This window comes from Acanthaster planci, linkage group LG01, assembly GCF_054643075.1.
Source record: "Acanthaster planci isolate LZ-2023a linkage group LG01, COTS_SCS, whole genome shotgun sequence".
In the NCBI taxonomy this organism is placed as follows: domain Eukaryota; kingdom Metazoa; phylum Echinodermata; class Asteroidea; order Valvatida; family Acanthasteridae; genus Acanthaster; species Acanthaster planci.
The window spans coordinates 27724761-27751483 of NC_141777.1; the positions used below are offsets into that span (position 1 = coordinate 27724761).

General features: G+C 39.8%; 1 protein-coding gene across 10 annotated transcripts; it reads right to left on the minus strand.

Annotated features, from left to right (window-relative positions):
• Positions 1-530: 530 nt before the first annotated feature.
• Positions 531-24878, minus strand: LOC110975194 (BTB/POZ domain-containing protein 17-like). Of its 10 annotated transcripts, none has more exons than XR_015425939.1 (5): positions 17851-18149; positions 15229-15281; positions 13167-13538; positions 2441-7103; positions 531-2252 (listed from the first exon to the last, which is right to left on the minus strand). XR_015425939.1 is itself a non-coding variant. In XM_022227437.2 (5 exons), exons 4-5 carry the CDS (start codon positions 13509-13511, stop codon positions 6009-6011), a joined length of 1440 nt encoding a protein of 479 aa, XP_022083129.1. In that variant the 5' UTR covers positions 13512-13538; positions 15229-15281; positions 23053-23149; positions 24676-24878; the 3' UTR covers positions 531-6008. The 10 variants fall into 10 exon arrangements, 9 of the variants coding, with proteins under 9 accessions (XP_022083129.1, XP_022083130.1, XP_022083123.1 ...); XM_022227437.2 differs by lacking the exon at positions 17851-18149 and adding exons at positions 23053-23149; positions 24676-24878 and having other exon boundaries at positions 531-7103; XM_022227438.2 differs by lacking the exons at positions 15229-15281; positions 17851-18149 and adding exons at positions 23053-23149; positions 24676-24877 and having other exon boundaries at positions 531-7103.
• Between the last annotated feature and the right edge of the window lie 1845 nt (positions 24879-26723).

The window sequence follows — 26723 nt, forward strand, 5'->3', positions numbered from 1 at the left end:
CATTGGTGGGGAGTTGATTTTTTTAAAGTGTAAAAAAGTATTAATATGATATACAAACTGTACAAGTATCACATTTTTTTCTTTCTTATGAGGCAAAACAGCAGAGTAACTGAAATACCCCAATCAAAAGATCCTCATCAACCCAGACCCCCCAAAAATCGCCTTAAAATACATACCTGTGGGTTTGTGAGGTCAAATGTAAAAATGTGTTTAATTATAAGCAAAAAAGGGTTTATTTTACATGTACATATAAATGTTCCTTTAAAAATTTTGCCATTTTTCGTGTTAATACTGGGACGAATAGGTCGAACTTGAAAAGGGGTGCCAACTTATGTACTCTGTGGGCAACGATTCCACAGCTGTGAGATAGGCCTTAATAATGATGGTAGGCAAGTGAAAGAAAACTATCACTTGGATACAGAATCAGCTGTACAACAGTCATAGTCTCATCCACTTCAAGAAACCAATATCATGCAACCAAAATCTCATATCTTAATATGGCAAAGAACAAACAGCCAAAATGAATCTGGTTTGCATTTCTAAGTTAGCCTTTATTGAACTTAAATGCCACTTTTTGCAAAGGCCACATCATCAGCACCATTACCAGAATGTATTGGATATTCAGCTCGACATGAATTACAGGCACACAATCAGGATTCACAGTACTTGAAAACCACAGCATCAATGCAAGAGACTGGCACCTCAACCCTAACTGTTCTCAATCTTCCAGCTGTTGAAGAATTGAGGACTGCTAGGGTAGCTTGCCTCATGAAATGTTCACATCTGAAATCAACACAAAAGTAAACCACTGAACAGTGCTGAAGTCAAGTCACTCAAATGTCTAGTTGCAAATCCTTTCACAAGACCAGTCACGAGTAATGACAAAGAAATACTTTACTCAGAGTTTGTTTCAATGACTTGTGACTTGCCTCAAGACTGAATAATGTGATGACGGTGCAGTGGTGTAGTCAAGACCATGTACAAGCCCTTTCACAGGACCAGTCACAAGTAATAGGGTGAACAATGACAAAGGAATACATTTGTTGGAGTTCATTTGAATAAGCTTGTGACTTGAATTCGGGCTTGGGTCTTGTGTAGGTCTCGTGATGGTCTCGACTACAACACTGAATGGATAATTATTTTGTTGGAGCCAGAGCTGTATATAGAGAGAGTAGTGCCAACTTCCGACTTTGGAACCAAAATGGCTGTTCATTAAGTGTGAAGTACAGCATGCAGCTATTATGTGCTAATTGTCCATGTGCACTGCTGCATAATCCACCATTTTGGTTCCCACATTGGAGACACTCATGTCGCAACTCTCTCAATAACAATTAAGCTCTGGTTGGAGATCCTGTGATGGACTCAACTACAACACCACCATTAAGTATCACACTTTCTTCTACAATACAACAGATCCTAAGCAAATTCTCCATGGATTACATGTACTTGCTAAATAACTGTTCTTGTGCTTCCCTTGATTTCAGCCATATCCTAAATAAAATGCCCGGTTCATGAAAATGAATGGTTAGGACACTTGCTTTCCTCAAAAGCTCAATTCTGCAACATAAACATTGTTTTAACAACTAAATTTGTCATATTGCCAAAAAGAACACGATCCAAAATTGCTGCAGGCCAGTTTTCATAATGTGTTTATTCAATCACTATTCTGCATCAAAATTTTGCAAATAATTGAAGTAATTAACTGTTTCTATTTTAAACAGCGCCCTCGATGAACATGACAAAAGCATCTCAAAAGTTTCCAGTTATACCTGTACCAGATATATTGATCATTGTGCAGTATTCTATTCTAAACAAAATTCACATTAACAGATAAATGTGACTCATGTACTTCTCAAACTTTTTTCCTTGTGCTTACAATGAATGCTTCTTTAAAATAAAACTCTGACATGTAAGTATAAAATGAAATAACAGGCATATTTTGTAAATCATAAATTACAGACGATATCATTTTTACTTGTTGCACCTAAACTGCGGGCAGGCCCTGCACAGTATTGCTGTAATTTGCTGTTCGGTATTTGTGACAGCCAAGAAGAGCACACTCTTATTATTTTGTCACAAGGGAAAAGAGCATATGTAACTTTGGCAAAGATTGACCAAGCTTCCTCAAGAAACGTATAACCTTCAAAGCAATGTCCCTCAATGTGGGAAATATTAAAACCCATGTGATCTATGAAGTGAATGTCAGTAAAATTAATTTTTTTCAGTGAACCTCCCAGTCTTGGTTCCAAGACCTTCCAGTAGTTATTCCGCGACACGAACCACACACGTAACACTTAGAGGGTGCTATCACCACACAAATCATTATCACAGGAAGCCATTTGTGAGGTGTACGTTTGCCCTGTACGTGTAGATGTGTATGTATAGTACATGTGATGGCTCACGGTGTCATGGAACAACTGGAAGGTCTTGGAACCAAGACTATAATGAACCTCCTGACACCCAAGGTAGCCGTTGTATTGCAGTCCAGCATTTCAATGACAGAGACATTTCAGTAGAACCATGAAACAATTCTGACGTGATCAAACTTCAGCTTGCCAAGCTTTTCACACACACACACAAGTGTGTATTTGCCTGCAACTGGGGACCCCCTATTGTTCCTCTTTTGTTTGTACTTTAACTTTTTTAGAAGACCACCCATATGTTTTGTACACAGTTGTCAATCGGGGACCCTCTGTCAATCGGGGACCCTCTGTCAATCGGGGACCTTATTGTCCGCTATTGTTCAGGGTCCCCAATTGAATGCAGAAACAAACCCACACTTACCTTACATACCTACTGTGGACATTCCTTTCTTTTCATGCAGTTAAGAAAACTCAGTGAAAATACTCGTTTTTCTTGAACTGGGAACAAGATTTTCAGCTGGCTTTTTGTACAAGGTTTCCTTGACTATTCCTCTTCCTTTTACGACAGATGACCCCAACCCGAAAATGCCTCTAAACTTCTTTCTCAGAGAAGGGGAAACGTCCTGTGGATGTGTGTAAGTCCACAGAACATCTTCCCTTCCTGCATCATATGGACATCTTTTGTTCACAAGTCCACACTAGGTATGGAGGGTTGGCGCCCCAAAAAAGGTACATGTGGACACGAGGAGCATGTGAAATGGACAATATCCAAAGTCTAAGTAAACTCTGTGTGTAGACCAATAAAATACATGTGTCTGAATGAAGCTTGTTCCCCTAAAAGGCTGAAGACTCAGACCAAGACTGGGCAAGTCTGGGCACACATCAAAAACCTATTATGACTTTACAAGCACAAAAGTTCAGAGGGTTACACATACACTGTACACGTAAATCCTGACATAATCTTGTTTCTCCTTTTGCACTTAGGTGAACCCAAGTTAAGTTTTCCAGTTTCTTTTATTTTTTGTTCAGAAGTGGGCTTGACGATAAGGTCTTGACAGTATTGAGTATTTGGGTGGATACCTCTTCATCCATAGATTCTGGCCTTTGATTGGCTGACAGGGCATCTGATGACTGGCTGACAATGAATCATGCAATACAATTAATACAACTTCTCATGCATGCTAAAAAATTATAACATGGTGTACCCCCAAATTCTGAAAGCCAAAGGTACATGTACAGTAGTAAAGTGAAGAAAGTATTCTACATTTAATACCATTAGCAACCAGAGATTTACATGTACCGGTATGCACATATACGTACATGTACCTGCACATGTGCAGTTGTTCTTCAGATTTCAAGAATACATGTATATAAGAGTAAGTCCAGGCATGAACTACATGTACATTGCATACAAGTATAGTTCAACCACTGGTCAACTACTTTTTACCAGTGTGATGCACAATATAATTATTGTTTTGCTTCAACCCACCTTAAAGTAACATATACATGTACACGTATGGTCCATCATTTTACATTTTTGCACTGTGTTCCTTTGTGGCGACAAAATGACTCAAACTCTAAAGAAGAGTGCCCAAGAGCAAACCCACTGAACTTTCAGTTTGGTGAATACTGAGAAAAACACTCTGAGAAAAACAAGTTTCTAGGATTTCAATTTCAGATCAAAACTCACTGAATCAAGAAGTTTTAAATTGCTCCTGAATCCAGCGTCTGGGACAAATTTTCATGTTCAATCAAATTCAGCTCCGTGATGTCATGCACTGATGAACTAACGAAGTATAGTAACTACGTGTGCACGCATGTTGTGTCAATGCTGGTGCATGCTTCTAATGGCAATTTTCCAAAAATGGGTCTTTAGATGCATTGGGATGGCCTTTCGTAGTTTTCCTCAAAATGACAAGGTTGCCAACAAGAATAATTTCACAAGGAGTTTAGTCCCATAACATGCTAAAACCAAGTATGCTTTTCAACAATAATTTCATCAGTTACTTGTTAGATAATTCAAATGATGGGACAGTACCTTTCAGAGTGTTGGGAGGAAACATGCTCAAAAAGGGGAAATTTGGAATTGTACAATGACTTTCCAAAAGGTAACAGCTCTTTGAATAACGTTTTAGTTCATTTTCTGTAACACTGGGAAGAACACACCAATAATGTTTAACACAATAAATATTGCCTGCTATCACTTGCAGTACAGCTAATCTAGCATCCTTTGCTGATCCATCCATGCTGTGTGCTTGTGCAGATCTTGAAATAAAACTTCCAGTAAGAACACTAAGTGACAATACATGTAGCAACAGTTTACATGCACTGTAGGACGTTTTTACAGTGCTTCATTTTGAATACAATCCAATGTTCTGACAGTCAAGTTCAACTACATTTCAATGACCAAACCAAAATTCAAGGTTTACAGAGGGTGCATGATTATGTTTATGAGATTCAAAGACTATTGGATGAACAGTTTTTTAAAACATGTTTGTGCTTTTTAAGAAAGCCATGTGCAAAAATGGAAGTGGGAAATTTGAATTTGCAATTAAGCATTCCAGTGAGTAATTCTGAAAATTACAAATCAATTGCACATACAGTATGCTAAATTTCTCTTCTCAAAATAAAAATTGAAATTAGATCAACCAGCAACAATCATGTGTTGTTGTCAACAAAGTTTCAAAATACACATACAGCGACAAAACAATTATACTCACAAAGCGACAATCATTTAAAACATTAATACTACCAACAATTACCTATTTCTTTCGGGAGGAGTTCACACCATAACATGAATAACTTACCGGTGTGACTCTTGCATTACAAAAATAAATCACAACCTTTATTAAGCGTAACACCTGAAGCTATGCACTCCATATGTCTTTTTTCACACGTAGTTCCTGAGTGAAAATTCAGGTTGCAAGAAGACAACAGTTTCACACACTGGAAATCAGCAACTACATATGCAGACAAGACAATTTCAATACGTTGTCAGCTTCTCCTCGTCACATACATGTAGAGTAGTTCAAACAATCAAACAGTCCTCAGGTCAAGTGTACATGTACATGCAGGAAATACATGTACTGCATGGCAAGACACAATGTATTACACGCAGCTGTTGACACAGTCTTGTGAGTGGCTTCATGCATACTCGGTAAATGCACGGCAGTCCAAGAGAACAATGGTCTCAACACACACAATGTACAATCTGGAACGAGCCATGATGTCTAGTGCACAATTCACATACAGTCGTTCATGCCAGTCGCACTGAATGAAATAAAGTTCTTCCATTCATTTGCACTACAGCCCCGGCCAAAAATACTGGCAATCTTCTTGTTAAGTCTAAACAAAGTTCATGCCAAGTGGTTCGTAACTTTGCATTTCTCAAGTTGTCACAGTTCCAACACAAACTTTGTGATGACTGCACAAACATCCAATGACTGACCACAGTGAAAGTCTGGCTGACACACAACGGACACACATGCACAGGTATAGAAATCCATATAGCTCTTTGGGTTTTTAGATGACTCTGTCTTTTTATTTTTAATCTTTTATTTTAATTTCCTTTTTTAGCAAGGGTCTAGGAGAATCTGTCATCTGCTTTCCTTTCAATTTCCTTTCAACTTCTTCTTCGACAATAAGTCACTGCAGTGGCTTGACCATCACCTGCAGTACGACATTATCGTTCACCAAAAAGCGGGAATTCGGTGATGACAGCTCGTCCACTGAGACCTTCTTGTCCAGATCAGAGTCAGCAGTGTACCTTGACTTGGTGAAGTTCTTCTTTCCTGCCACAGACACCAACACGTTTTCATTATTCACCATGGAGATCATGTATTCCATGGGCCGGGGTAGATCCAGCACCACGTTAGAGTAGAGCACGACGCGGAAATCTTCGTTGTTTGTGGATGAGCCCTTGGGGTAGATCTTCAACTCCCAGTCCCAGCTGGTGTGGGGGTAGGAGGAAGACCGGGTGGAGAAGCGTGGCATGACCTCCGAGAGCCTCCCGAAGTGGGAGTATCCCGACAGGACGATGCGCTTGTCCCAACGGAGGTCGGTGTAGTTGCGCAGCAGGAACCTGGAGGAGGCAAAATCCTTGTTACTGGACCTAGCTTCCAAACTGACAGCGTTGAACTTGTAGGCCTGCAGGAGGTAAGGTACGAACATCTCTGGGTTCTGCTCCACCACACGGTGCTTCTCCAGATACTCCAGCTGTTCTGGGGTCATCATCGGGAAACGGATGTACTGGATGAACTGCTGCAGCAGCTCCTTCTGCTTGCTCTGGCGCTCGGGGTGCTTGGGCGACTCAATCCATTTGACCAGGGCGCGGAACAGGGTCAGCTCGTTGCGGATGGTCAGGTCGGAGCTCTTCAGGAACTGCGTCAGCTGTTCCACGTCCAAGGCCAGCCACTCCATGTTCCACTCGGGCAGGGACATGATGTCATCGGCCTTGGGCGACAGGGCTGCAATGCAGGAGGTGATGAGACGGTGGTGGTAGCACTTGGTGGCGTACTGGTACCAGACATGAAACACATCCTTGAGCGGCAACTTGGGGATGATGCTCTTGGTGGCAAAGTTGATGCAGACGAGTCGCAGGTCGCTCACATTATACTTGTCGGCAAGCATGAGAATGGGAAGGGTATTCTCCACAGTCAGGACAATATGACAGCTATACAGAAACTTGAGAAATGCCTCAAATACGTCACAACACTCCGGTTCCTCAACCAGCTCCACTTCCTGCATCAAAGTACAAGGGAAATCAAATTAGCACAAGGTGATCCTTACAGTAACCATGGTAACAGTGGGTTATATAAAAATCATATACATGTACCACGACTTTAAACCAGAGGATTGCCAAAGTACTACGACCTTGTAAATGATGTGTGGACAAATTTAAACATCCCTACAGACATTCGTTTATGAATCCATGTGAAATAAAGTAAGTTTTGAAGCCAACGCTAATGTCCAATAAGAAAGACAGTCCACATACATGTACATGTATAAGAACACTCATCATTTCCTCTCTGTTCTCCAGAGTCATACAATGAGGGCATATACCAAATAGTATGAGGTAAACATGTATAATTTACATACCTGCACATATACAGACATGTACATGTATGCTAGTACTGGTATGTACATGCACTGAAATTCGCAAAAACTGGTAGTATTCAAATCCACAGCACATTCGTACTGAGTATCAGAAGACTATAATAAACATGCATACAAGTTCCTAGGCATGGCCACTTAACAGGAAATGGACCTAAAGTTGCCGCACTCTCACCAGATTCCCTGCTGCTCATTTTTCATCATAAGAGAATGGCTCCAAGTTGTGGACAGATTTTAACTGAACCAGCCGATTGATCTTGGCAGGTTCATGGCAGGTTCAGTGGTTTGAGTGGTTGAAGGCACTGCACTACTAGGCAGAAGGTCATGAGTTTGAGTCCCACCCAAGGAATCTTCTGAATTTTTACAGCTCTTAGACTGCACTATGACAGTGCTTAATGATACATGTACAAATTGTACATGCATGGCAAAACTAACTGTTTGTTTTTTTTGTTAAATGCATCTATAAAAAGTTAACTTTATTTATATATGTAAAAGGAGATTACAATGTACTGGGTTCTTCAACAGAATGCATTCATGAACATCACTTGGATTTATTGTGGTTTACCGTACATGTACCGGTAATTTCTGTGTCCTCACACTTGCTTTTGGCAGATGAGAAAGTTAGTGGTATTTTATACTTTTATATACAGAGTAAAGAAAAGAATGGTTGTAGAAATAGTTACTGTCAGAAGTTTCTCTGAATGTGAAGGTTACTAGATGACAATCATACTTGGTGTATACAAGTACATTTAGGAGTGTGTGTACATGTACATGCATACTGTGCCGAAATATGGTGCCTTGTGGAGACCCAGAAGAATGGGTTGAATAGGTCTCCACAAGGAATTTCTAAAGGTGCATACATGTAGGTCTCCACAAGCAATTTCTAAAGGTGCATACATGTAGGTCTCCACAAGCAATTTCTAAAGGTGCATACATGTAGGTCTCCACAAGCAATTTCTAAAGGTGAATACATGTAGGTCTCCACAAGCAATTTCTAAAGGTGAATACATGTAGGTCTCCACAAGGATTTTACAAAACTGACATGTGGAAATTGCTCAAAAAGGAGAAATTGTTAATGTGTAAGAATCTGTCGCAAATTGAAGTGTTTCATATAAGGGACATTTGGTCGAAATTTCAGTCCAGGAGAGTGATTCATGTTTGGTGAGTGATTCAAATGGGAGCATTTTGAAAACATCGTTTCTTTGAAAACATCGTTTCACATGAGACCGAATTAGTACTGGAGAACAAAGCCAAATCTCCACAAGGATACAAATTTCGGAAACAGTGTGCATACGGTATGTGCGTTGTCATTTTGGAACAAAGCCAATCTGTGACACAGAAGAGAAACATCCTACTCTGATTCTCAAACCCCCCCTTCCTCCCACTCATCCTCATGATCATTATCTTCAGTATCATCTTCAAGGATGAATTCCTGACCTGCAAGGACGAACCAAGCACCACAGCAAGCCAGGATGGAAATGTGATCAATGGTTTAGCCTTATTATCCATGCTGGAGTCTTGAAGATGTCATGGACCCAATCATCAAGGACACGGGTTTGTGAGATTTTGGTCGCTTCCAAGAGCTGTAAGCTGATCTCAGCCATTTCTCAAAAAGACAGAACAGCGCAGGAGCATGCCTGAGCAATACTGGTACTGTTCACGTAAATATTAAATGTTGAATGTTGGAATTGCTTCTGTAACTGTGAAGTACAGTACACACATGTACAATAGGTTTCATATTCAGCACTGAGAACAAAGTACAGAATTTGTATTCATGAAGAATACGTACATAAACAAATACATGTACGCATAGACGTATCTAATAGAGTACCGAAGTGTGACGTCACTGTGAACCAGAAAGTGCAGTGCAAACAAATGGAGTACGCGCGTGTGTTGGTTCACGCGCTGCTTCTCGCGCTAACGCCTTTTACACACTAATGAAGCGCGTGACGTCACTGTGAACCAGAAAGTGCAGTGCAAACGAATGGAGTACGCGCGCGTGTTGGTTCATGCGCTGCTTCTCGTGCTAATGCCTTGTACACACTAATTGTGCGCGTGACATATTCACTTCGGTACTCTATTCTAATATGACACAAAGTGCAAGCACAGTACACATACCACTAATTGAACAGTGTATGTGGACATGTGTACAGTTCTATCATTTCTCTGTCAACTGAACAACTACATGTAATGTACATATACATGTACATGTACATGTACCGGTATGCTCCTGAATATTTGTCACAGAAATCTGTGTTTGAAACTAGAATAGGGTTTACTTCCTTTAAACCGAATGCAGTATCTCCTTGAATGTTAACACAAAGAAAAGAGAACTTAAATTTGGCAAGTTTCAAACGTATCTATACATTTGAAAATATATGCATTAATTTCTAAAAATAATGGATGATTGCCATCTGCTGGAAGCATCCAGATGACCAAATGATAAACCTGGCTCTCAGCCAGATCAATGATGCAGCAAAAAGTTGCATCTGGAGATGCAACACACCAGCAGCCATCTGTTTTGTGTTCTCGGAGCAAATCGTCAGTTATACAGATGGAAAGTTCCATGACCTACATCCAGTATGTTCAAACAATTCTACAAAGTGACAAATCTCAAATGCAAATAAATCACAGAGAAGGTGTTGGGGAAATAAGTTTTCCCATTCCTAAACTATTATAAATTTTTGTTCACTTTCCCCCTCTACTTCAGATCGTGCAATCACGGCAAGAGATGCATCTGCCTAATAATCCTAACCTCCAACCCCAACTTTAAGCAATATCCTAGCCACAATGAGCTTCATGTGAGCTCTTAGGCAGATGGAGATTTCCTATCTGGTCAGTGGTCACATTCCATCTCATATCCTTACTGCCGATCCTTGAGGATGAATCATGCAATTACTGAGAATACCAGAGGAGTGGTGTACACGTCATGGTGAAACACTAAGTTTGGAGATTACAAACTAGTTGTAGTCTCTCCAAGCTTTTGGTCCTTCTCATAGTTGGGGGCTCCTCTATAAATAATGACCTTCATTATGAGTAAATCTATGAAGCTTCAATTCATTTGATAAAGGCTGTGCAGCAGGTTAACACTCTTAAATGTGAAGGCCCATGACTACGCCGAGAAATGTCAGCAGGGAAGTTAACATGTTTGTAATAGCAGATGCAATGTGCCAGATCTTAACCAGAAAATCTGTCCAAAGATGGAAGATTTTAGACAAGTAGATAAAGCTAATCAATTCCACAGTCAATAATTACCAATGGTAATCATTCAATATAATCTTTTTGAAGTTCCGTTTGAAGATTCGTAAATTTTTCGAGGCTTTCAGATTCTCATTCAAAGAGTTCCATAATCTTGGTCCTTCGTATCTGATTGTTTTTTTTGCCAAAGATGTAAGCATTAATGGCAGATGAAAATTTGCACTTTGGCAAGTATAAAGAGAATGAACATCAAGATTCCTGGTGAAAAGCACATTAATTGAAGATGGTAAGGAACCTGCAACAAATTGATACACAAGGGATCCCAACTGATGAAAGTAAATGTCTTTGACTTTCAACATCTTATGTTTGGAAAATAATGGATCAGTAGGAGCATTAAAATCAGTAAAGTTGACAATTCGAATGGCTTGTTTTTGTAAAAGGAAAAGTCTATTAAGATTACTTACGGAGCATGCTCCCTATGCATTGTATTCTTATACCATTGTATCTTATACCATTACTAAGATAATGGTAAGTATTGTAAAGGGAAGTTAAAACTACCGATACATGTAAAGGAGGAATAAAATGTTTGATTCTGTTGATAACTCCTATATATCTTGCAATAATTTTACAAAGGTAGCCAATATGTTTGACCCAGGTCAATTTAGAGTCAATATGTGTAATGTGTCATCAGCAAATACCCGGTAAGATGAATGAAAATACATAAGAAGATGTGACAAAATCATTAACATAGATCAGAAAAAGCAACGGACCCAATATTGACCCCTGTGGAACCCCACATTTTAGCGTCATTCGAGTTGAATTAAAGCCACTAACAGAAACATATTGCTGTCTATTTGAAAGATAACCTCTGAGCCATTCCTGGGCTACCCCAAATATACCACAATGAGTTTATATAGAAAGATATCATGGTCAATGGTATCAAACGGTTTTGAAAGATCAAAGAATACCCCTAGGGTGTACTCAGAGTTATCTATTGCATTTGTTACTTTATTGACAAAGTTAAGAACAGCCTGTGTAGTAGAGCAATGACTTCGAAAACCGTACTGACAATCAGTTAGGATATAATGTTTATTAAAAAAATGGATAATACGAGTATACACACTTTTTTCAAGGATCTCAGACAAAAAAGTCATGGGTCTGTAGTTCATGACAGAATTAACATTCCCATTTTTAACCTTTGCAATTTTTAGTGCATCAGGAACTAGTCCCGTTTTAAATGAGACATTAATTATATGAGCAATGGGCTTACTAATTGAAGTGAGAGTTTTTTTAATAATAGAGGAATTAATTAAATCATGGCCAATGCTATACTTTTATTTTTTAGATTCTTGGTGATATCAATCACCTCTTTCTCATCTACTGGCTTCAAAAACAGAGATCTTGGGTTAGGATCATTCAAAAAGTTGGTAAATGATTCCGGCAAAACAAGGAATATGTTTCGCAAGATTAGGACCTAGATTGACAAAGTAGTCATTGAAACAATTGACAATACGTTATGGATTACCAATTAGTTTGCCTTCATGGATAATTCTGTTGATGGACTGGGAGGGCAATTTATTGTTTAAAATCGAGTTGATGACTTTCCAGGTATTATGAATATTGTTCTTTTCCTGTTCAAACTGATTAGCATAATATTGTTTTTTAGAATTCCATAAAAGACTGGTTAAGATGTTTTTGTACTTAGTATATTTCAGTTTTCGTTCAATTGTTGGATTAGCAATAAAACAATGATAAAGTTTAGTTTTCTTTTCAATGGATTTGAGAAGAAGTTTGGTTATCCAGGGAGCAGTAGAATTACACTTAGTCCTAAATGTAGGTTTATCTCATTTCAGAAGAATATTATTGTTAAATTGTCCATAAATAAATTGAATGCTTGGTTGGGATATTCACAAGTTCTTATAAGAGACCAATCAGTGGTATGGAGATCTTCTTTGAGGTTTTGTGTATTAGAAGAAGTAAAATGACGAATACAAATATGATTGTGTATGTTAGACAAAAGGAAGGTTTTCTTGAGTGGCATAATCGTGAAAACTGGTGAGTGATCTCAGATATCAGACAGGATAATGCCTGCATTTGGTGATGGCAACACATTAGATAAAATATTATCAATTCTAGTAGGCTTATTAATTAGTGGTAATAAAGAATGAGAAGAAATAATATCAACAAAAGCCTGTGAATTGGGAGCCATATAATCAAGTAAGTTAATGTTGAAGTCACCAGAGACAAGACAAGTTTTGGTTGAGGAATTGATTCTAGCAAATAGTCTTTGGCACATTGGAGCAAAGTCAATGTGGTTGATTTTCAGAGGTTTATACACAGCACCTATGATGATATTCTTCATCTTAGGAAATGAAATCGGAGTCTGTACACTCCGAACGGAACATTCTCTCAAAGACCTCACTGGAAATTGATACTGGTTAGTTGGCCATATCTTGCCTTTGGGTCATTTGCTGCAGTGCGTAAACCACTCACCATCTTATTGGGGTCTGTCCACTCCGAACTGAACATTCTCTCAAAGACCTCACTGGACCGCACCAGGATCAGCTTGTGGGCGCTGTAGCACTCAAAGCCCACCCGCAGTTTGATGTCGCTCAGCAGCGCATTGTTGAAGAAGCGCGCCATATCGCCCAGTGTCTGCCTCTCGTTGCCGTAGCAGTCCTTGCCGCTGGGCGGAAGGCTCTCATCCGTGTCCTCCTCCTCCTTGGCCGAGACGGTGATGGGGGATTGGAGCTGGCTGGCGGCGGCCATGTAGAGGGCCTGGATAGGTGGGATGTCATTCGGTGCTGCACCCCCTCCGGGCTGACCTGCTTGCATCATTCTGTAGCCCAGGGTACGAGGATCTGCCTGTTGTGCACATCATGACAAAAAACAAGGGATTGACAAAAAAATTCTCCAGTTTGTGTACCAGTAACTTGTCTGCTGCCTGGCAAAGGCAGTCTTGGTTCCAATGCTTTCAGCTGAAATGGATTAATTTGGCCAACAGAGGGTGCTATAGTCACTTCAGTTCATTTCTGGCATTGAATGAAAGTCTTGGATATTTCATTCAGCTGGGCTTCTGTTTTCATTATTTTTCCCCACACTTTCCAGAGGACCTAATAATGCCATTTTCATGTAAAACGCCATATTTACATGTAGGTGGTTACAAGCATTCCAGATAAATGCACACGGACTTTATTATAACAACAACCGACACTCAGCTACCTGATGAGCATTAGTGATATCAACTGCCAGTTCGATGGAATAATAAGCCAAATTCGTAGTGCTAAAGCAAGTAGAGACATGACATGTCATGACGCTGTGCTATGTGTGGCATGCAACTTACCGTAACTCAGATGAAAAAAATCGGAATTGGCCCAAATTTTCAGTTAGTTCTGTCTGTTACATTTTGCGTATACTTGGCTCTGAACATCTTAGAATTTGGATTGGCTAATGTTTCAGTTTGAAAACATTGTACATAAACACGAGCGATATGAATAATGCATATATCCTATCCAATGTATTGTCATGGTCTGTTGTTGCCCATGAAATCAAAATATCCAAGACCTTCCTGTGATAATGGCTTGTTGATGACAGCAATTTGTCTGGAGATAATGCTCATTAATTATGATGGTTCGTGATCGTGTGGTGCCAAATGTGTTAAAAACACACCCGTCTGCCAAGCGCAAAATAAAATGTGTACCTTGTAATGCAGGGTATAGAGGATATATCCATACACAATATGTACATCAGGCACAGAACATGTGGCATTCATATGAAATGTATACAAGAAATCTGATACATTATGTAAATATAACTAGTAGAGTTGCTTTGTTTCAACTTTTTTTTAAATTAAACATTTATTTCAACATTGCCCTACAAAGACACATAGGTAGCACATTGCTATACTTACGACACGAATGCACGTATTTAGATTCAAAATGCATTTAAACAATTAAATTATTACACAGAACAAATAATATTAACACTTGAGCACAAAAACAGAGGGCAACATCTGGGTAAGTGGCTGAAGCTAGAAGCTTTTGTACCCCCACCTAGCTCTGACAAGGACAAGGACTACACACACATCAGATATATAGGAATGAGACAAGACTTTACCATGGCTGAATCCATCTATCTGATGGGTACATCAAAAATGGAACAAAAGAGCAATACCATCCATGTAGATGCCCATAACTTTTACTGCCAACTGAAACAATTCACTGACTACCACAGCACTCGTCCACTCTCTGAGCAAATCAAAATATTTACATAAACCGTACATGTACATGTGCACAGGAGACAAACGGTGTATATCAACACTCCAAAACTCACCAGCATGTGTACGTAAAGGTATGACACGCTTTCGCCAAATGCAAAACCTGTCTTTCAATGGTCTGAAGGGAATGTGCTTACCCGTACATGTGGAAAGACACATTGAATACACTTTGAAGGCTTCTCTTTGTTCACACACAATGCCAAAGACAAAAACACTGCTGACAAAACATCAGCAAGGGACGACAACAATCATTACAAGCCACCATTCTAGAAACCTCACCTTGAACTTTTTTATCTTGCCAGACTGAATATACTGGTGGCATGTTTGGTGGACTGGATACAAAAAAGACAAGTTCTTGAGTCTCAAACTAGAGTCAATAAACAAACACACCTACATGTAGCAATAAGTACACAGGAACACAATAAGTGAAGGTGAATTATAAATTTAAAGGGGAAAAAAGACTGCACACTTTACTGTCATTAGAAATAGACAAATAACCACTTAGATTAGAGTCATCAGTAATGTTAAGAATACACACCATCACTGTTTGGCAAACATTACAATGTGTCAAGTTGCCAAGCAGATTTGCAAATAAGTTAAATGTATTGAGATTATCACCCAAGCCTGTGAATGAGCAGAGGTATCTGCAGTAATGTGCAGCATGCGCATCTGCTTGCTTCGGGCTTTGAGACTGGCACATACATGTACATGTACCTGAGGAATATACATGTACCAACACTATCCCAAACAGCTGCAAATGCATGTACATGTACAGTGTATATGTACATGTAGGCCTACATAATGCATATATATGTACATGTATACCAGTATACATGTTCATGTGTACAAGTATATGTATACAGGCGTATGTTTATGCATGTACAGTACACGTGTACATGATTTTGCCCACCGCACTTGGTGACAGAAGACAGACTTCTACAATTAAAAAATGTAAATAACCAATTCTGTCTGACAACAGTAAGTGGAACTTAGAAACTGAAAAGTGATACACTGAATAGAGTGAATACGTACATGTATAATACAAGAACATGCAGGTTAGTGAAATAGGGAGTGAAGTAATTACGAGGAAAATAAAGGTACAGGTGAATGTGTAAGTAGATGTACTCACCATAATATGATGTACGATACTGACACATAACACTAAACTGGAGGGCTATTAAAAGGATTGAGCAGGGCCGTACGTCACAACAGTCTGGCACATGACAATAGCGCACACAAACCAATAAAAGCTCCCATCCACCAATCAATAGAACTGATGTCCACAGAACAAGCACACGATGGCTCAATACACTTGTCAACACAGGCCACAGGATCGAAACACACACTATGAAATAAATGATTGGATGCTCCGTTTTAAGTGGACAATGAACATGGGTGAATACATGAAGGGATGGATATGATAAATGACAGAGTCCACCACTCAATGAGACAAAGAGATTGGCGACAGGCACAGGCACTGGCTGGCCTGACTCGGGTCATGCTTGTCCTCATAAATGACCAAACAAAAGACTACAGCCAATTGGTGATTTCCCCCCTCCAAATGCACACACAAAGAAATTAGATGGCTGTGAAAGAAAGTGAGCTGGGCATAACTAAAACTTCCTGGGTGCTGATCGAGTGGATACCCTGTAGATCTACACGTACAAACACGTAAGGGGGGCCCTATTCGTGATTCTGATTGGACTCCAGCCAGCTGTGAGGTGCTAATTGGACAAATGATTCCACACATTTAAAATGTGTACAGTTACATGTATGGAAACACTGATTTTATTAATTTGAATATGCAAATTGTGTATAAAACAAGCCTAATGGATAGCCATTCTTGCATGTACAGGTCGTGCAGTTACCGGTGAATGTGCGGGTACCGATGTGTGTGTGTGCAATGTATATCCCAATTCCTGAAAAAAAAAGGCAATTTACGACATTTTACTTTGCATTGCACAATACAAGAAACAGAATGTTAGATATGCACCAGTACATGTACCGTATGGTACAACAGAAGACAAGAAAACAGTCAAAAACGGCAATCAGTAACAAAAGCATGGCACTGGCTGTTTGCCTGCATTAATGTGCATGTAGAGGCTACACTTGTATAATTTACATTTGTAGGCCTTGTGCAGCACCTGTGATTAAAAGACAAGCACATGTCTACATGTGGTACCATACATTTCATGTATTGCACATACAGTGTTACGCTTTTGAAGAGATTGTTATGGCACCTTCCGCATGACTAAATATCCATAAAATAAACATTTCAAGACAATGCGCTTTAATTTTGCCACATGCTTTCCAGAGACATATCCAACTACTATACATACACTTCACACTGCCAGTCCTACTGGTAGTGTGTGTGTGTGTGTACACGGCACAATGTAAATGTAGACGTGATGTACATGCAGACTTTAGGAGTCATACCATTAACTCACATCACACCATGTAAACAAGTCAATCTTTTTCCAATGAATAAGAACAAGACTACTCAACACTCTGCATGTTCACCGTACATGTACATTGTACCTAAAGTACAAATGAACACATCCATGCGTATATGTACGGTAACAAATGTACATGTACTTTGGTAGTTTTCTGTTTTGTCAGCATTCTGGCAACAGGCCCTCTGGGTTACTTTTAAAAATTCTCCTTGAAAAATAAAACGAACAAAATAAACAAACTTTGAAGTATACAAATAAAAAATGTTGTTCACTTCACAGGTTCTTGGAAGTGCTAACTGGAAGAAGCGCTTTGTCCTCCATGAGACAGCCAAATTTCAACTTTGAAGCGTTTAATCAAAAACACCACTTACCGGGTGGAAAAAGGGAAGAATTTCAGCAACCGACATATGAATTGCATGAGGACAAAAACTTTCTCCTTACAGCTTACGGACAGTGGTCCTTGTACGTTTACGCCAAGGTATAGCTACCGGTGCAGGTACTGTACATGAAAATGCAGCATAATTTGTAAACACTGCATGCATAAGCCGTGATGCATCATGCTGGAAAAAGCTCCCGTGTGACATCTATCGAATCTCCCTCAACTGCACTGGCTCATGCAGGAGTCTTGATGTTGACGTCACCATCCTTCCCGAGAGATTCTGGGGGCAAAATCTCCCCAGCAAAGTCACCTGCAGTGCTCACCAATCAGCACGGCCACGTGCCAAGGTTTTCCCAGAACAACAATGAACAGAAAAAACTCTTCTGGCAACATCTCCTTGTGACGATGATGCTGAGTCACTGCTCAGCATGGAAACAATTCAATGCAGTTAGGCAAGTACTGATTGTTGTGAAGAAGTGTCTGGCAAAGCTTGGCAAATTGCCAGCGGAACGTCACATGGCATTTAAGATCTTGAAATATCAAACGTTATTTACCTTAGAATTTATTAAACATTATCAGATATTGAAAAATTAAAAACTGCACAGTATAGTAACAGATTAAGAACATAAAATGCATTACATACATGTAGTATGAGTAGATTCAATCTTTTATCAAACAGATGTCCAACAAAAGTACATGTACAACACTGCATTCAAACGATGAAACAAAAACCCTGAAATGTACATGTAGCCCGGGAGTGCATAGTGTTCTGGTTTTGCGGTCTCAACCTCGATAATTAACAGTTCATTACAAACAATTTGAAACAAGTTCATTAAAAAAAGTACAATTACACTGTACATGTACAGTATATACACACACAGGAATGCTGTTCCCATGTACTGTACATTGTACATATAAGGGCATCGGTTTTACGAACACATATTATGCCCAAATATGAAGGCCTTCAAGGGCATAATATCTGTAGTTCCCCCTGTGTATACCCCTGTAACAAGAGCCTAAGCCCAGCCCTACACTACATGTACTGGTATACACAAATATACATCTACATAAGGCGCCTTCATATCAATACATGTACCGATATGTGTCTTATTCTTCTTTGAAATTCAGCTGTTTGGGAGTTTGAAAAGTGATTCAAATACATCAGTTAGTGTTTACAACTTAAAACACAGATTCTAGTTTGTCTGAATCTGCATGCAGTTTTCAGTAAATTTATCAGTAATTTGACAGTTCCAAATACATGTAAGTGTGAATATGCCTACATGTAAATCATGGAAAAGTATGTTGTTTGATGAAGTCTTTGTACATGTACATGTGCAATTGTACCAGTGTAAATTGTTGTGTTTTCAATTGAGTGAAAGACTGAAGAATCCTCTCTGAATGGACAATGTATGTACATCATCTGTATGTGCATGTACATGTATGTACAGTGTTCGACTGTACATGTATGTATGGATCCTGTCATTCAGGGTTCAAGGAGAGGTCTGAGGGCACTGTGTACCAGGCCAGGTACTGTACATGTACACGAACAGTTTGTACATGAACAGTGTACATGTACATGTGTATTTATCTATTCAAAACAGTTACATGTACAATGTACAATGTACATGTACAGAAAATGTACTTGAGGCCCTTGTGATATATGCAAATGCTTGATTTACTGTCTGCCCTATGCGTGGGTAAAAGGAGCCCCCTGCTGTTGAACCATGGAGCTACCGGTATTACAAACTGGTTCAACCAGAATATATGCAATGCAAGCAACTAAATACCCTTGGAAATGTTGTTCATTTCATGAGAGAGAAATGCAACCCGACCCCCCCTTTTTTTTATCCAGTAAATCCTTAGCTGCACTGCTATGAACAAGTACCGGTATTTAAGAAAGTGTCCCCAAAACCTACATGTACCCACACATGTGCAGGTATCCTGTTTTCAGGTGCCATGTTGTGGGAAGCAGACCTCTTTGGATTGGCCTTATCCACCAGCAACATGCTACATATAGATATACTCTAAATGTCAAAACATTTCCACCTTTTCGTAGTTTCAACTGTGCTTGCATACACACACGATGATTCAATTCAACCATTATAATTTCAAGATGTACAGCTCAGCACATAATGGTACATGCAAGCTTGCAGCAGACATCAACAAATCAAAGAATTTTTCTTTTTTTGCATGTATGTGAAAATGCAAAATTTTGAAGTTTTTTCAATCGTCACAGTGGCTTCATGTTGTATGTTTTGAGAAAGATTCTGATTTTTATTGGATGAAAATTTCTGCAGAATGCAGATAAAAATGAAAGTCCAACACAGACTCGTGTGCATTCATCTGCTGTGTTTATCTCACAGAAACCTTCGAAATCTTGCTTCAACTTTCGGTTTCAACTTTCAATAGTGAAAAGGCCTACTAATTTTACGAAGTTCATAGCTCCACTCTACACCACTGGTACCGTATCAGGAGTTACGTACATGTACATACATGTGCATGTATTTGCTTAATGAAAACACACTTCTTTCTAATTTCATTCACTATCATTTCATCATCATTTCCAGTAGATACATCAAACTTGGTTTGGACCATGCCTTCATGGTCCTTTTTTTTTCAAGATGTATTTTTGCGTTGGGGAGATGTTAATTTTATATAACAGGTTTTGCCCTTACCCAACGTATATCAACAAGCACTGTATGCTCAGTGCTTATTGATATACGTTGGGCAAGGGCAAAACCTGTTATATAAAATTAACATCTCCCCAACGCAAAAATACATCTTGAAAAAATAGTTTGCAGTACCCGCTGCTTAATTTGACTCGGACCGGCCAGCCGACCCCGGCAAGCTCGGTGGTCGAGTGGTTAAGACATGTGCACTAGTAAGCAGGAGGTCGTGGGTTCGAGTCCCACCCGAGTAAACTTGTGAGGTTTTTTTCGCAAGCTCTCGGACAAGCACTGAGCATACAGTGCTTATTGATATACGTTGGGTAAGGGCGAAACCTGTTATATAAAATAAAACCTTCATGGTCCTTTATCAGACCCAGGCTCCAGCCAGATACTGTTCCATCACACATCCTTTCCCTTATACATGTATACCTTTTCTTAAGTGAAAGTCTAATCTTCTGTTTATCAATTTAGACTCGTGCTTCGTGCAACGCCCATCTAACAAAATGGAATGTGTGTCTCCTGCCACACTAAAATTTCCTTCTACAGAAAATGGTGCATGTTGTCGTGCGAAACACAGCATACACGTAGATGCACAATGAAATTTGGGTTACAGGTGAACAAATGAACACAACATGTACAGTGTATGTATGCATGTACATGTATGTACATGTAACTTGTACTTCGTATACGTGTCTGACGATGATCTGGTCAGTGACTTTAAAGTGCAAGGGTTAGAGTCCACAAAAATACAACTCTAAATTTCATACAAACTTCAGAAAGTACGATGAAAGTAATTCATCATGCTTAAAACTACTGCTAGCCACGCTTGAAGCTATGCGGTAAGTCATGCCCACAGCACTCGGCAATGCTGTAGTTCAGAGCACTTATAGTCAACCAAATGTAGTCATACCGTTTTCAATATTGGATGGTGCTTAAGGATGGTGAAGGATGGACGTTGATGAATTAAAATGTACATGTACAGTACATGAGTTGTACATGTACGTGTACATGTATGTATCCAAAACATTGAGGACATTATATTACTGGTACTTAAAGTGTGTACCAGGTAGCTGTTCAGGTTTTATGTGCATATATCTCCGCTGTCTCAATGGAATGGGGTTCCACTGACTACAGGTACATGTATCTTCTCTCACTGCATTTCCGATCCACATGTTTTATGGTATGTGTAGAAAGATCAATTAATGACACTCCAGAGGCAGTGCTGCATAAGATTGCTTATCACTAACTGTAATGTATACCCTCTGGAATCCAGACCAATCAAAGTGCCCCCCCCGGAGCAATTACAAGTACCATATGTTGTTACAATGTATGTGTACAAGACTGAAAATGAATTATCCAAATTAGTCAATAAATGGTCAATCATTGGGTAGTTGGGGACGAGGCAACCGCCTTCCGCATGCAAAGGTCAGATACATTTCTAACATGTAGATGGCATACATGTAACTATTGCACTTTGAAAAACAGTTTTTACCAAACCAATTAACGACTTGGCACAAAGTCTACTTCTTGACTGGCTCTCAACCAATAAAATTACTGGCTGAAAGACCGTATTCGAATGTGATAAGTGACATGATCCTACCCCCAAAACTATTCATGCAGTGGTAGACTGGAGAGGGGGTTACCTCCATAGGGTTTGTGTATTTCCAGACCCCCTCCCCTCCTATAATAGGATGGAAGATGACTTCTTAACTTTTGTAATTGCCAGGGTAGATTTACAATGACACCCCGAGTTGAATAACAGCAGCATTCATTTTGTTGGAAGAGGGCAGGGCTTTGATTATTGAGGAAAATTACGGGGTAAAAACAATGACAGCAACACAAACCATGCACACTGAAAATAAATATGGTGAGTGCCCAAGCTGCTTTGGCAGAAAGCCACTGATTGGTTGCGACAATTTTCCATTAGAAAGCCAATCTGTAATTGGTTGAGACAAGTGAGGGGAGCAACCTCCTTCCCATTGTGAAGAGTAGTATGCCTACCTGCTCTGTTTTAGAGGCAAACTGCAAATATTTACCAGTCCCCATCCCTACACATGTGTACAAGTATCTCTAGGCATCTTTGGAACATAGATAATCTGTTAATTACATGTACATGTGTATTAGGTACCATTGGGGAACAGGAACCAGTCTACATGTACTGGTATTTGTAATGGGAAATAAAGTGACCACTTAGGATGACCACTACTACTGTAAAGTGTCACGTGTGGTATGTTCGTAATGTTAGGGTGTGACTGTGTGAGTATCGATTTGTGTGGCTGGTTACCGAAAATTCAGGTATAAAAGTCTAAAAAGTACATTTTCTCCCAATTCGCTGTTCTAAATTTATAAAAATTTATTCAAAAACAGGGTCAGCATATTTAAGAGAATATTTCCCTAGGCTGCTCATTTTTGGGGAGTGACCTTTTCCAGAATTTAACCAAAATGGAGGAGTCCCCAAAATATACAAACCCCACTTCTATAATTTACATGTAGATCGGCCATTGGATGATGGATTACGGTCAGTCATTTGCAAATAAGCAAGGGAAAAACAGCACAAATACAGAACAGAGAAGCGATTTCACTGCTATTAATTTAGACTTACGCTGCGTTGCTGCACTGAAACTAAGTCCAAATCTAGTCCATTCACATCATGTGATGCCTGACTGCTGAGGGTCACAGTTACCGGGTATGTTGCTGACCTACGAACAACAAACATACAATTAATTTGCCACATCAGGACTAGCAAGGGTAGGGCTACATCTAAATCATTTGGCTGCAGCTTCAAATCACACATATGGGACCTGTCTGCGGCCACTACCATCTAGACCAAGTACATGTAATTCCGACACAGCTTCATGTATGCACATGATCAATCAATATGTCTGATTCTTAAAACGGATAATGTACACATTGAGTGCACAGAGGCAAACAGGTCTGGGCAGCTACAGCAATTTATTGCCATCGACGTTGTCCAAATCACTGGGACACTACCATGACTACGGCAAGTGTGGAGAGCAACCGTGGCACTTGGTTGCTGCAGTTAAATCCAATCAAAGGGTACCTTACCACAAGAATGGGCGATAATCTCACAAAAACCTTCACCTCTCACGGCGTAACATTTATCAAAAAGTTCAAAACTAATAAGTTAAACTTCATCTGCTTTTGCAGTTGGCACGTACCTGCGCCACTCTTCACATGCAGCACAAATCAGAAGCAAAAACAACAGACCCGACACTTAAATTAAATTAATGCAAAATGTGTAATTGATAGCAGTCTCTTACATACATGTACAACTAATGCCCGTGATTCATGTACCATGCAATTTTTTCACTGTGCATAATTTCAATGACAATATCTGCAGTTGCACAAAATTAAACATTGGGTGCACAAGATTTAAATTGGTGTACTTTCAAAGATTGCCCTCAACATCATCCTTCATTTAGCAGAATGGTATGGTTCAGGCTGCCCCCACGGCAACATGGGTGCTGATTTCAAAGCTGTATGGAAAAGCAATTTTCGTGAACTAAAACTGACAATTTTCAAGTATCAAATCTTCTTTTGTTTAAGCCAAACTGCCCTAATGAGTGCAAAACCTCAATTTGCACTTTCTTGATCAAATCTTCCCCTGAAAAGCCCATAATAGGTAACCTATACGAAACTACCGGGCACGTGTGTGTTTTGTAGAGTGTAAACCACATTATAGGCAAAATGAGCTTTTTCCGACCATTCTGACCTACATGTACAAGGTATAAATCCCTTGACGATCGCGGGACTGGGAGAGGGGTGGACATTAGCCCCACTAACCCTAACCCCCAAGGGGTATCAGAATACACTAAACCCCACATGGGTACCCTGCCAAATGCACCAGTATGCACTGGTGCATATTGGTGCATTGTGCAGTGAACTAATTTATGTCACTCTCGGTACCACTAGCTACCCTGCTAAATGTACCTGATTACACCAGCATGACCAGAGCAACAGATTTGCTTGTGTATACTTTTTCTGACCCTGCCAAATACACCAGAAAACCTAAGGTACACCATGGAGGAATAAAACAACACCAAGCTTGCTAAATGCACCAGAATAAGACTTGTGTTGCCTGCTAAATGCACCAACTTGCAACAACTTTTTACCTCTGGTGCATTTAGCAGGGTTAGGGCTAGAGGCTATAGGCGGACATCAGACCCCACAGGTCTGGAGGTAATCATTGGGTAGGCCTACTTACCGGCTTGGTTGGTCGTATTCGGAATTCGTTAAGCAACAGAACACGTAAAAGGTGTATACGTTATATTCAACTTCAAACGGGCTACAGCAATTCACAAACCTCACCGTTCATACGAAAACGACGACGCGACAGAGCTGACAAAATTTTCTGCTACTAAACATGGAGCTGAGCCCCTGTTCTGAAACTATTAATCTGACAAACAGATGTACGAGCGCCCTCTAGCTGTCTGGTATTAATTTTGGAATTGACCCGATAATTCATCGATATCGCTCCACTCCTGCACCATAGATAAGTGCTAAGGATACCTCCACCCCTCCCGTGGGCCATTTCCATCTATAACACCAATCCCCATGTTCCGCAGGCAACCATACACAGAAACAACAGCTATGTTTGTTTTGTTATTTCAGCTGTAAATACCGAAATGCAGGGGTAGGATTATAGTCAACTCACCGGGGCACAACGGCCAAGTGACCCACTCAGTATGTCCCCCTCCCGACGCATCCAAACACATTTTTGGGACGTGAGAAACAAAAATTACACATGTTTAGAGGAAGTGGATTTTTATAACAACAAAAGGTGACAAATAACACTAAAAACAAAGAAAAATTATTTGCAATATTTGAAATAACTTCGAATGCACCGTTTCGGTGTGTTGACACATAGTACTTGAGTACAACACTTTTAAATGTACGCTCCATTGTATTAAGCACACCCCCCCATTAGATTTCAACTGCCAGGCAATTTTAAAAATTTGGCCATCTCCCAAGCCCAGGCTGGACACTAGTCTTCATTACATTTCGTAACACCGTCAGAAAGTCCATATGTTCTAGTTCCCCCCCCCGCCACATTCCCGGTTCCGCAGCTTTTTGTTTTCGTGTTTACATTCTGACTGTAGCTGTTAGCTGCAAGATCAAGCCATTTTCTTTTAAATTGTGTTTTTTAATTGATTAGGTTTTATTTTTTCAGTTTTTTATTGTATCTTTTTGGCTGCGAATCATGTCATTTTGACTCACATCGTCTGCCCCAAACCTAAGCAGAAAACATGAAGACTCCAAACTTACGTAAATGTTGCCATTACTCATTGGAAAATGCAAAATGCACGTGCTTTGTTTGGTCTGGGTTTTTAGTTCGTCGGGTTGCTTGTTTGTTGGGTTGTTTGTTTGTTTGTTTGTTGGGGTGTTGGGGTGTTTGTTTGTTTGTTGGGTTGTTGGGGTGTTGGGGTGTTTGTTTATTTGTTTGTTTGAGCTTGAAGTTTTTTCCTTTGACTTTGTTTGTGCTCTTGGCAGGAATTTACGAATGTAAAATCCAGACGCGCTACTAAAAATGTCCGTCCTTGCCATCAAATGGCCTATCCTGTCAACGTTGTTTACACCACATCTATAATAAAATTACTTAAAAATATCTCAAGGTGAAAATGTTTATTATAACCGTGGTTTCCACATGCGGTAGTTCCAATGAGTCCCCTAACGCAGCACATTTCGGCGTTTACTTGACTTTCCTCATACAGTGTTGCTAAATCTCTTTGCTGAAAAACTTTAAGTCCATTTGGACAAATACGGGTACTATAACCTTTATGATAGTAGGCCTACAGACTAAGTCTGAATTTTTTTCACTGTGAACGATTTTAGTGTCATGAGGGAGGCATCCGGTTAAATCAACCAGTTCATCGTGGCCATATCCAGGCATCAATGGATAGGCCCACTTTTATGGGTAGTCTGAATGGGTTGATATCATTCGCATAAATTTGTGTCGGAAATTGGGGGGGGGGATGGGATGGGGAAAGGTGGGTGGGGGATGATTTCAGTCGGCCATAAAAATTTGAAAAGTGGGCCTGGAGGACACCATGTGACTCTAGAGACCGATTTTCATGATATTAATGTACAACTGTAATATGTACTCAGAATGGCATATTGATGGTTTCTTTTTTCTTGGGGGGAGGGAGTGATATTGAATGCATTTTAGTGGTCGAAAGTCTGAAAATTCTCCACAATCCACTTGAATACGATGCTCACCACAAGAAAGTGTGTGTGTGTGGGGGGGGGGTGATT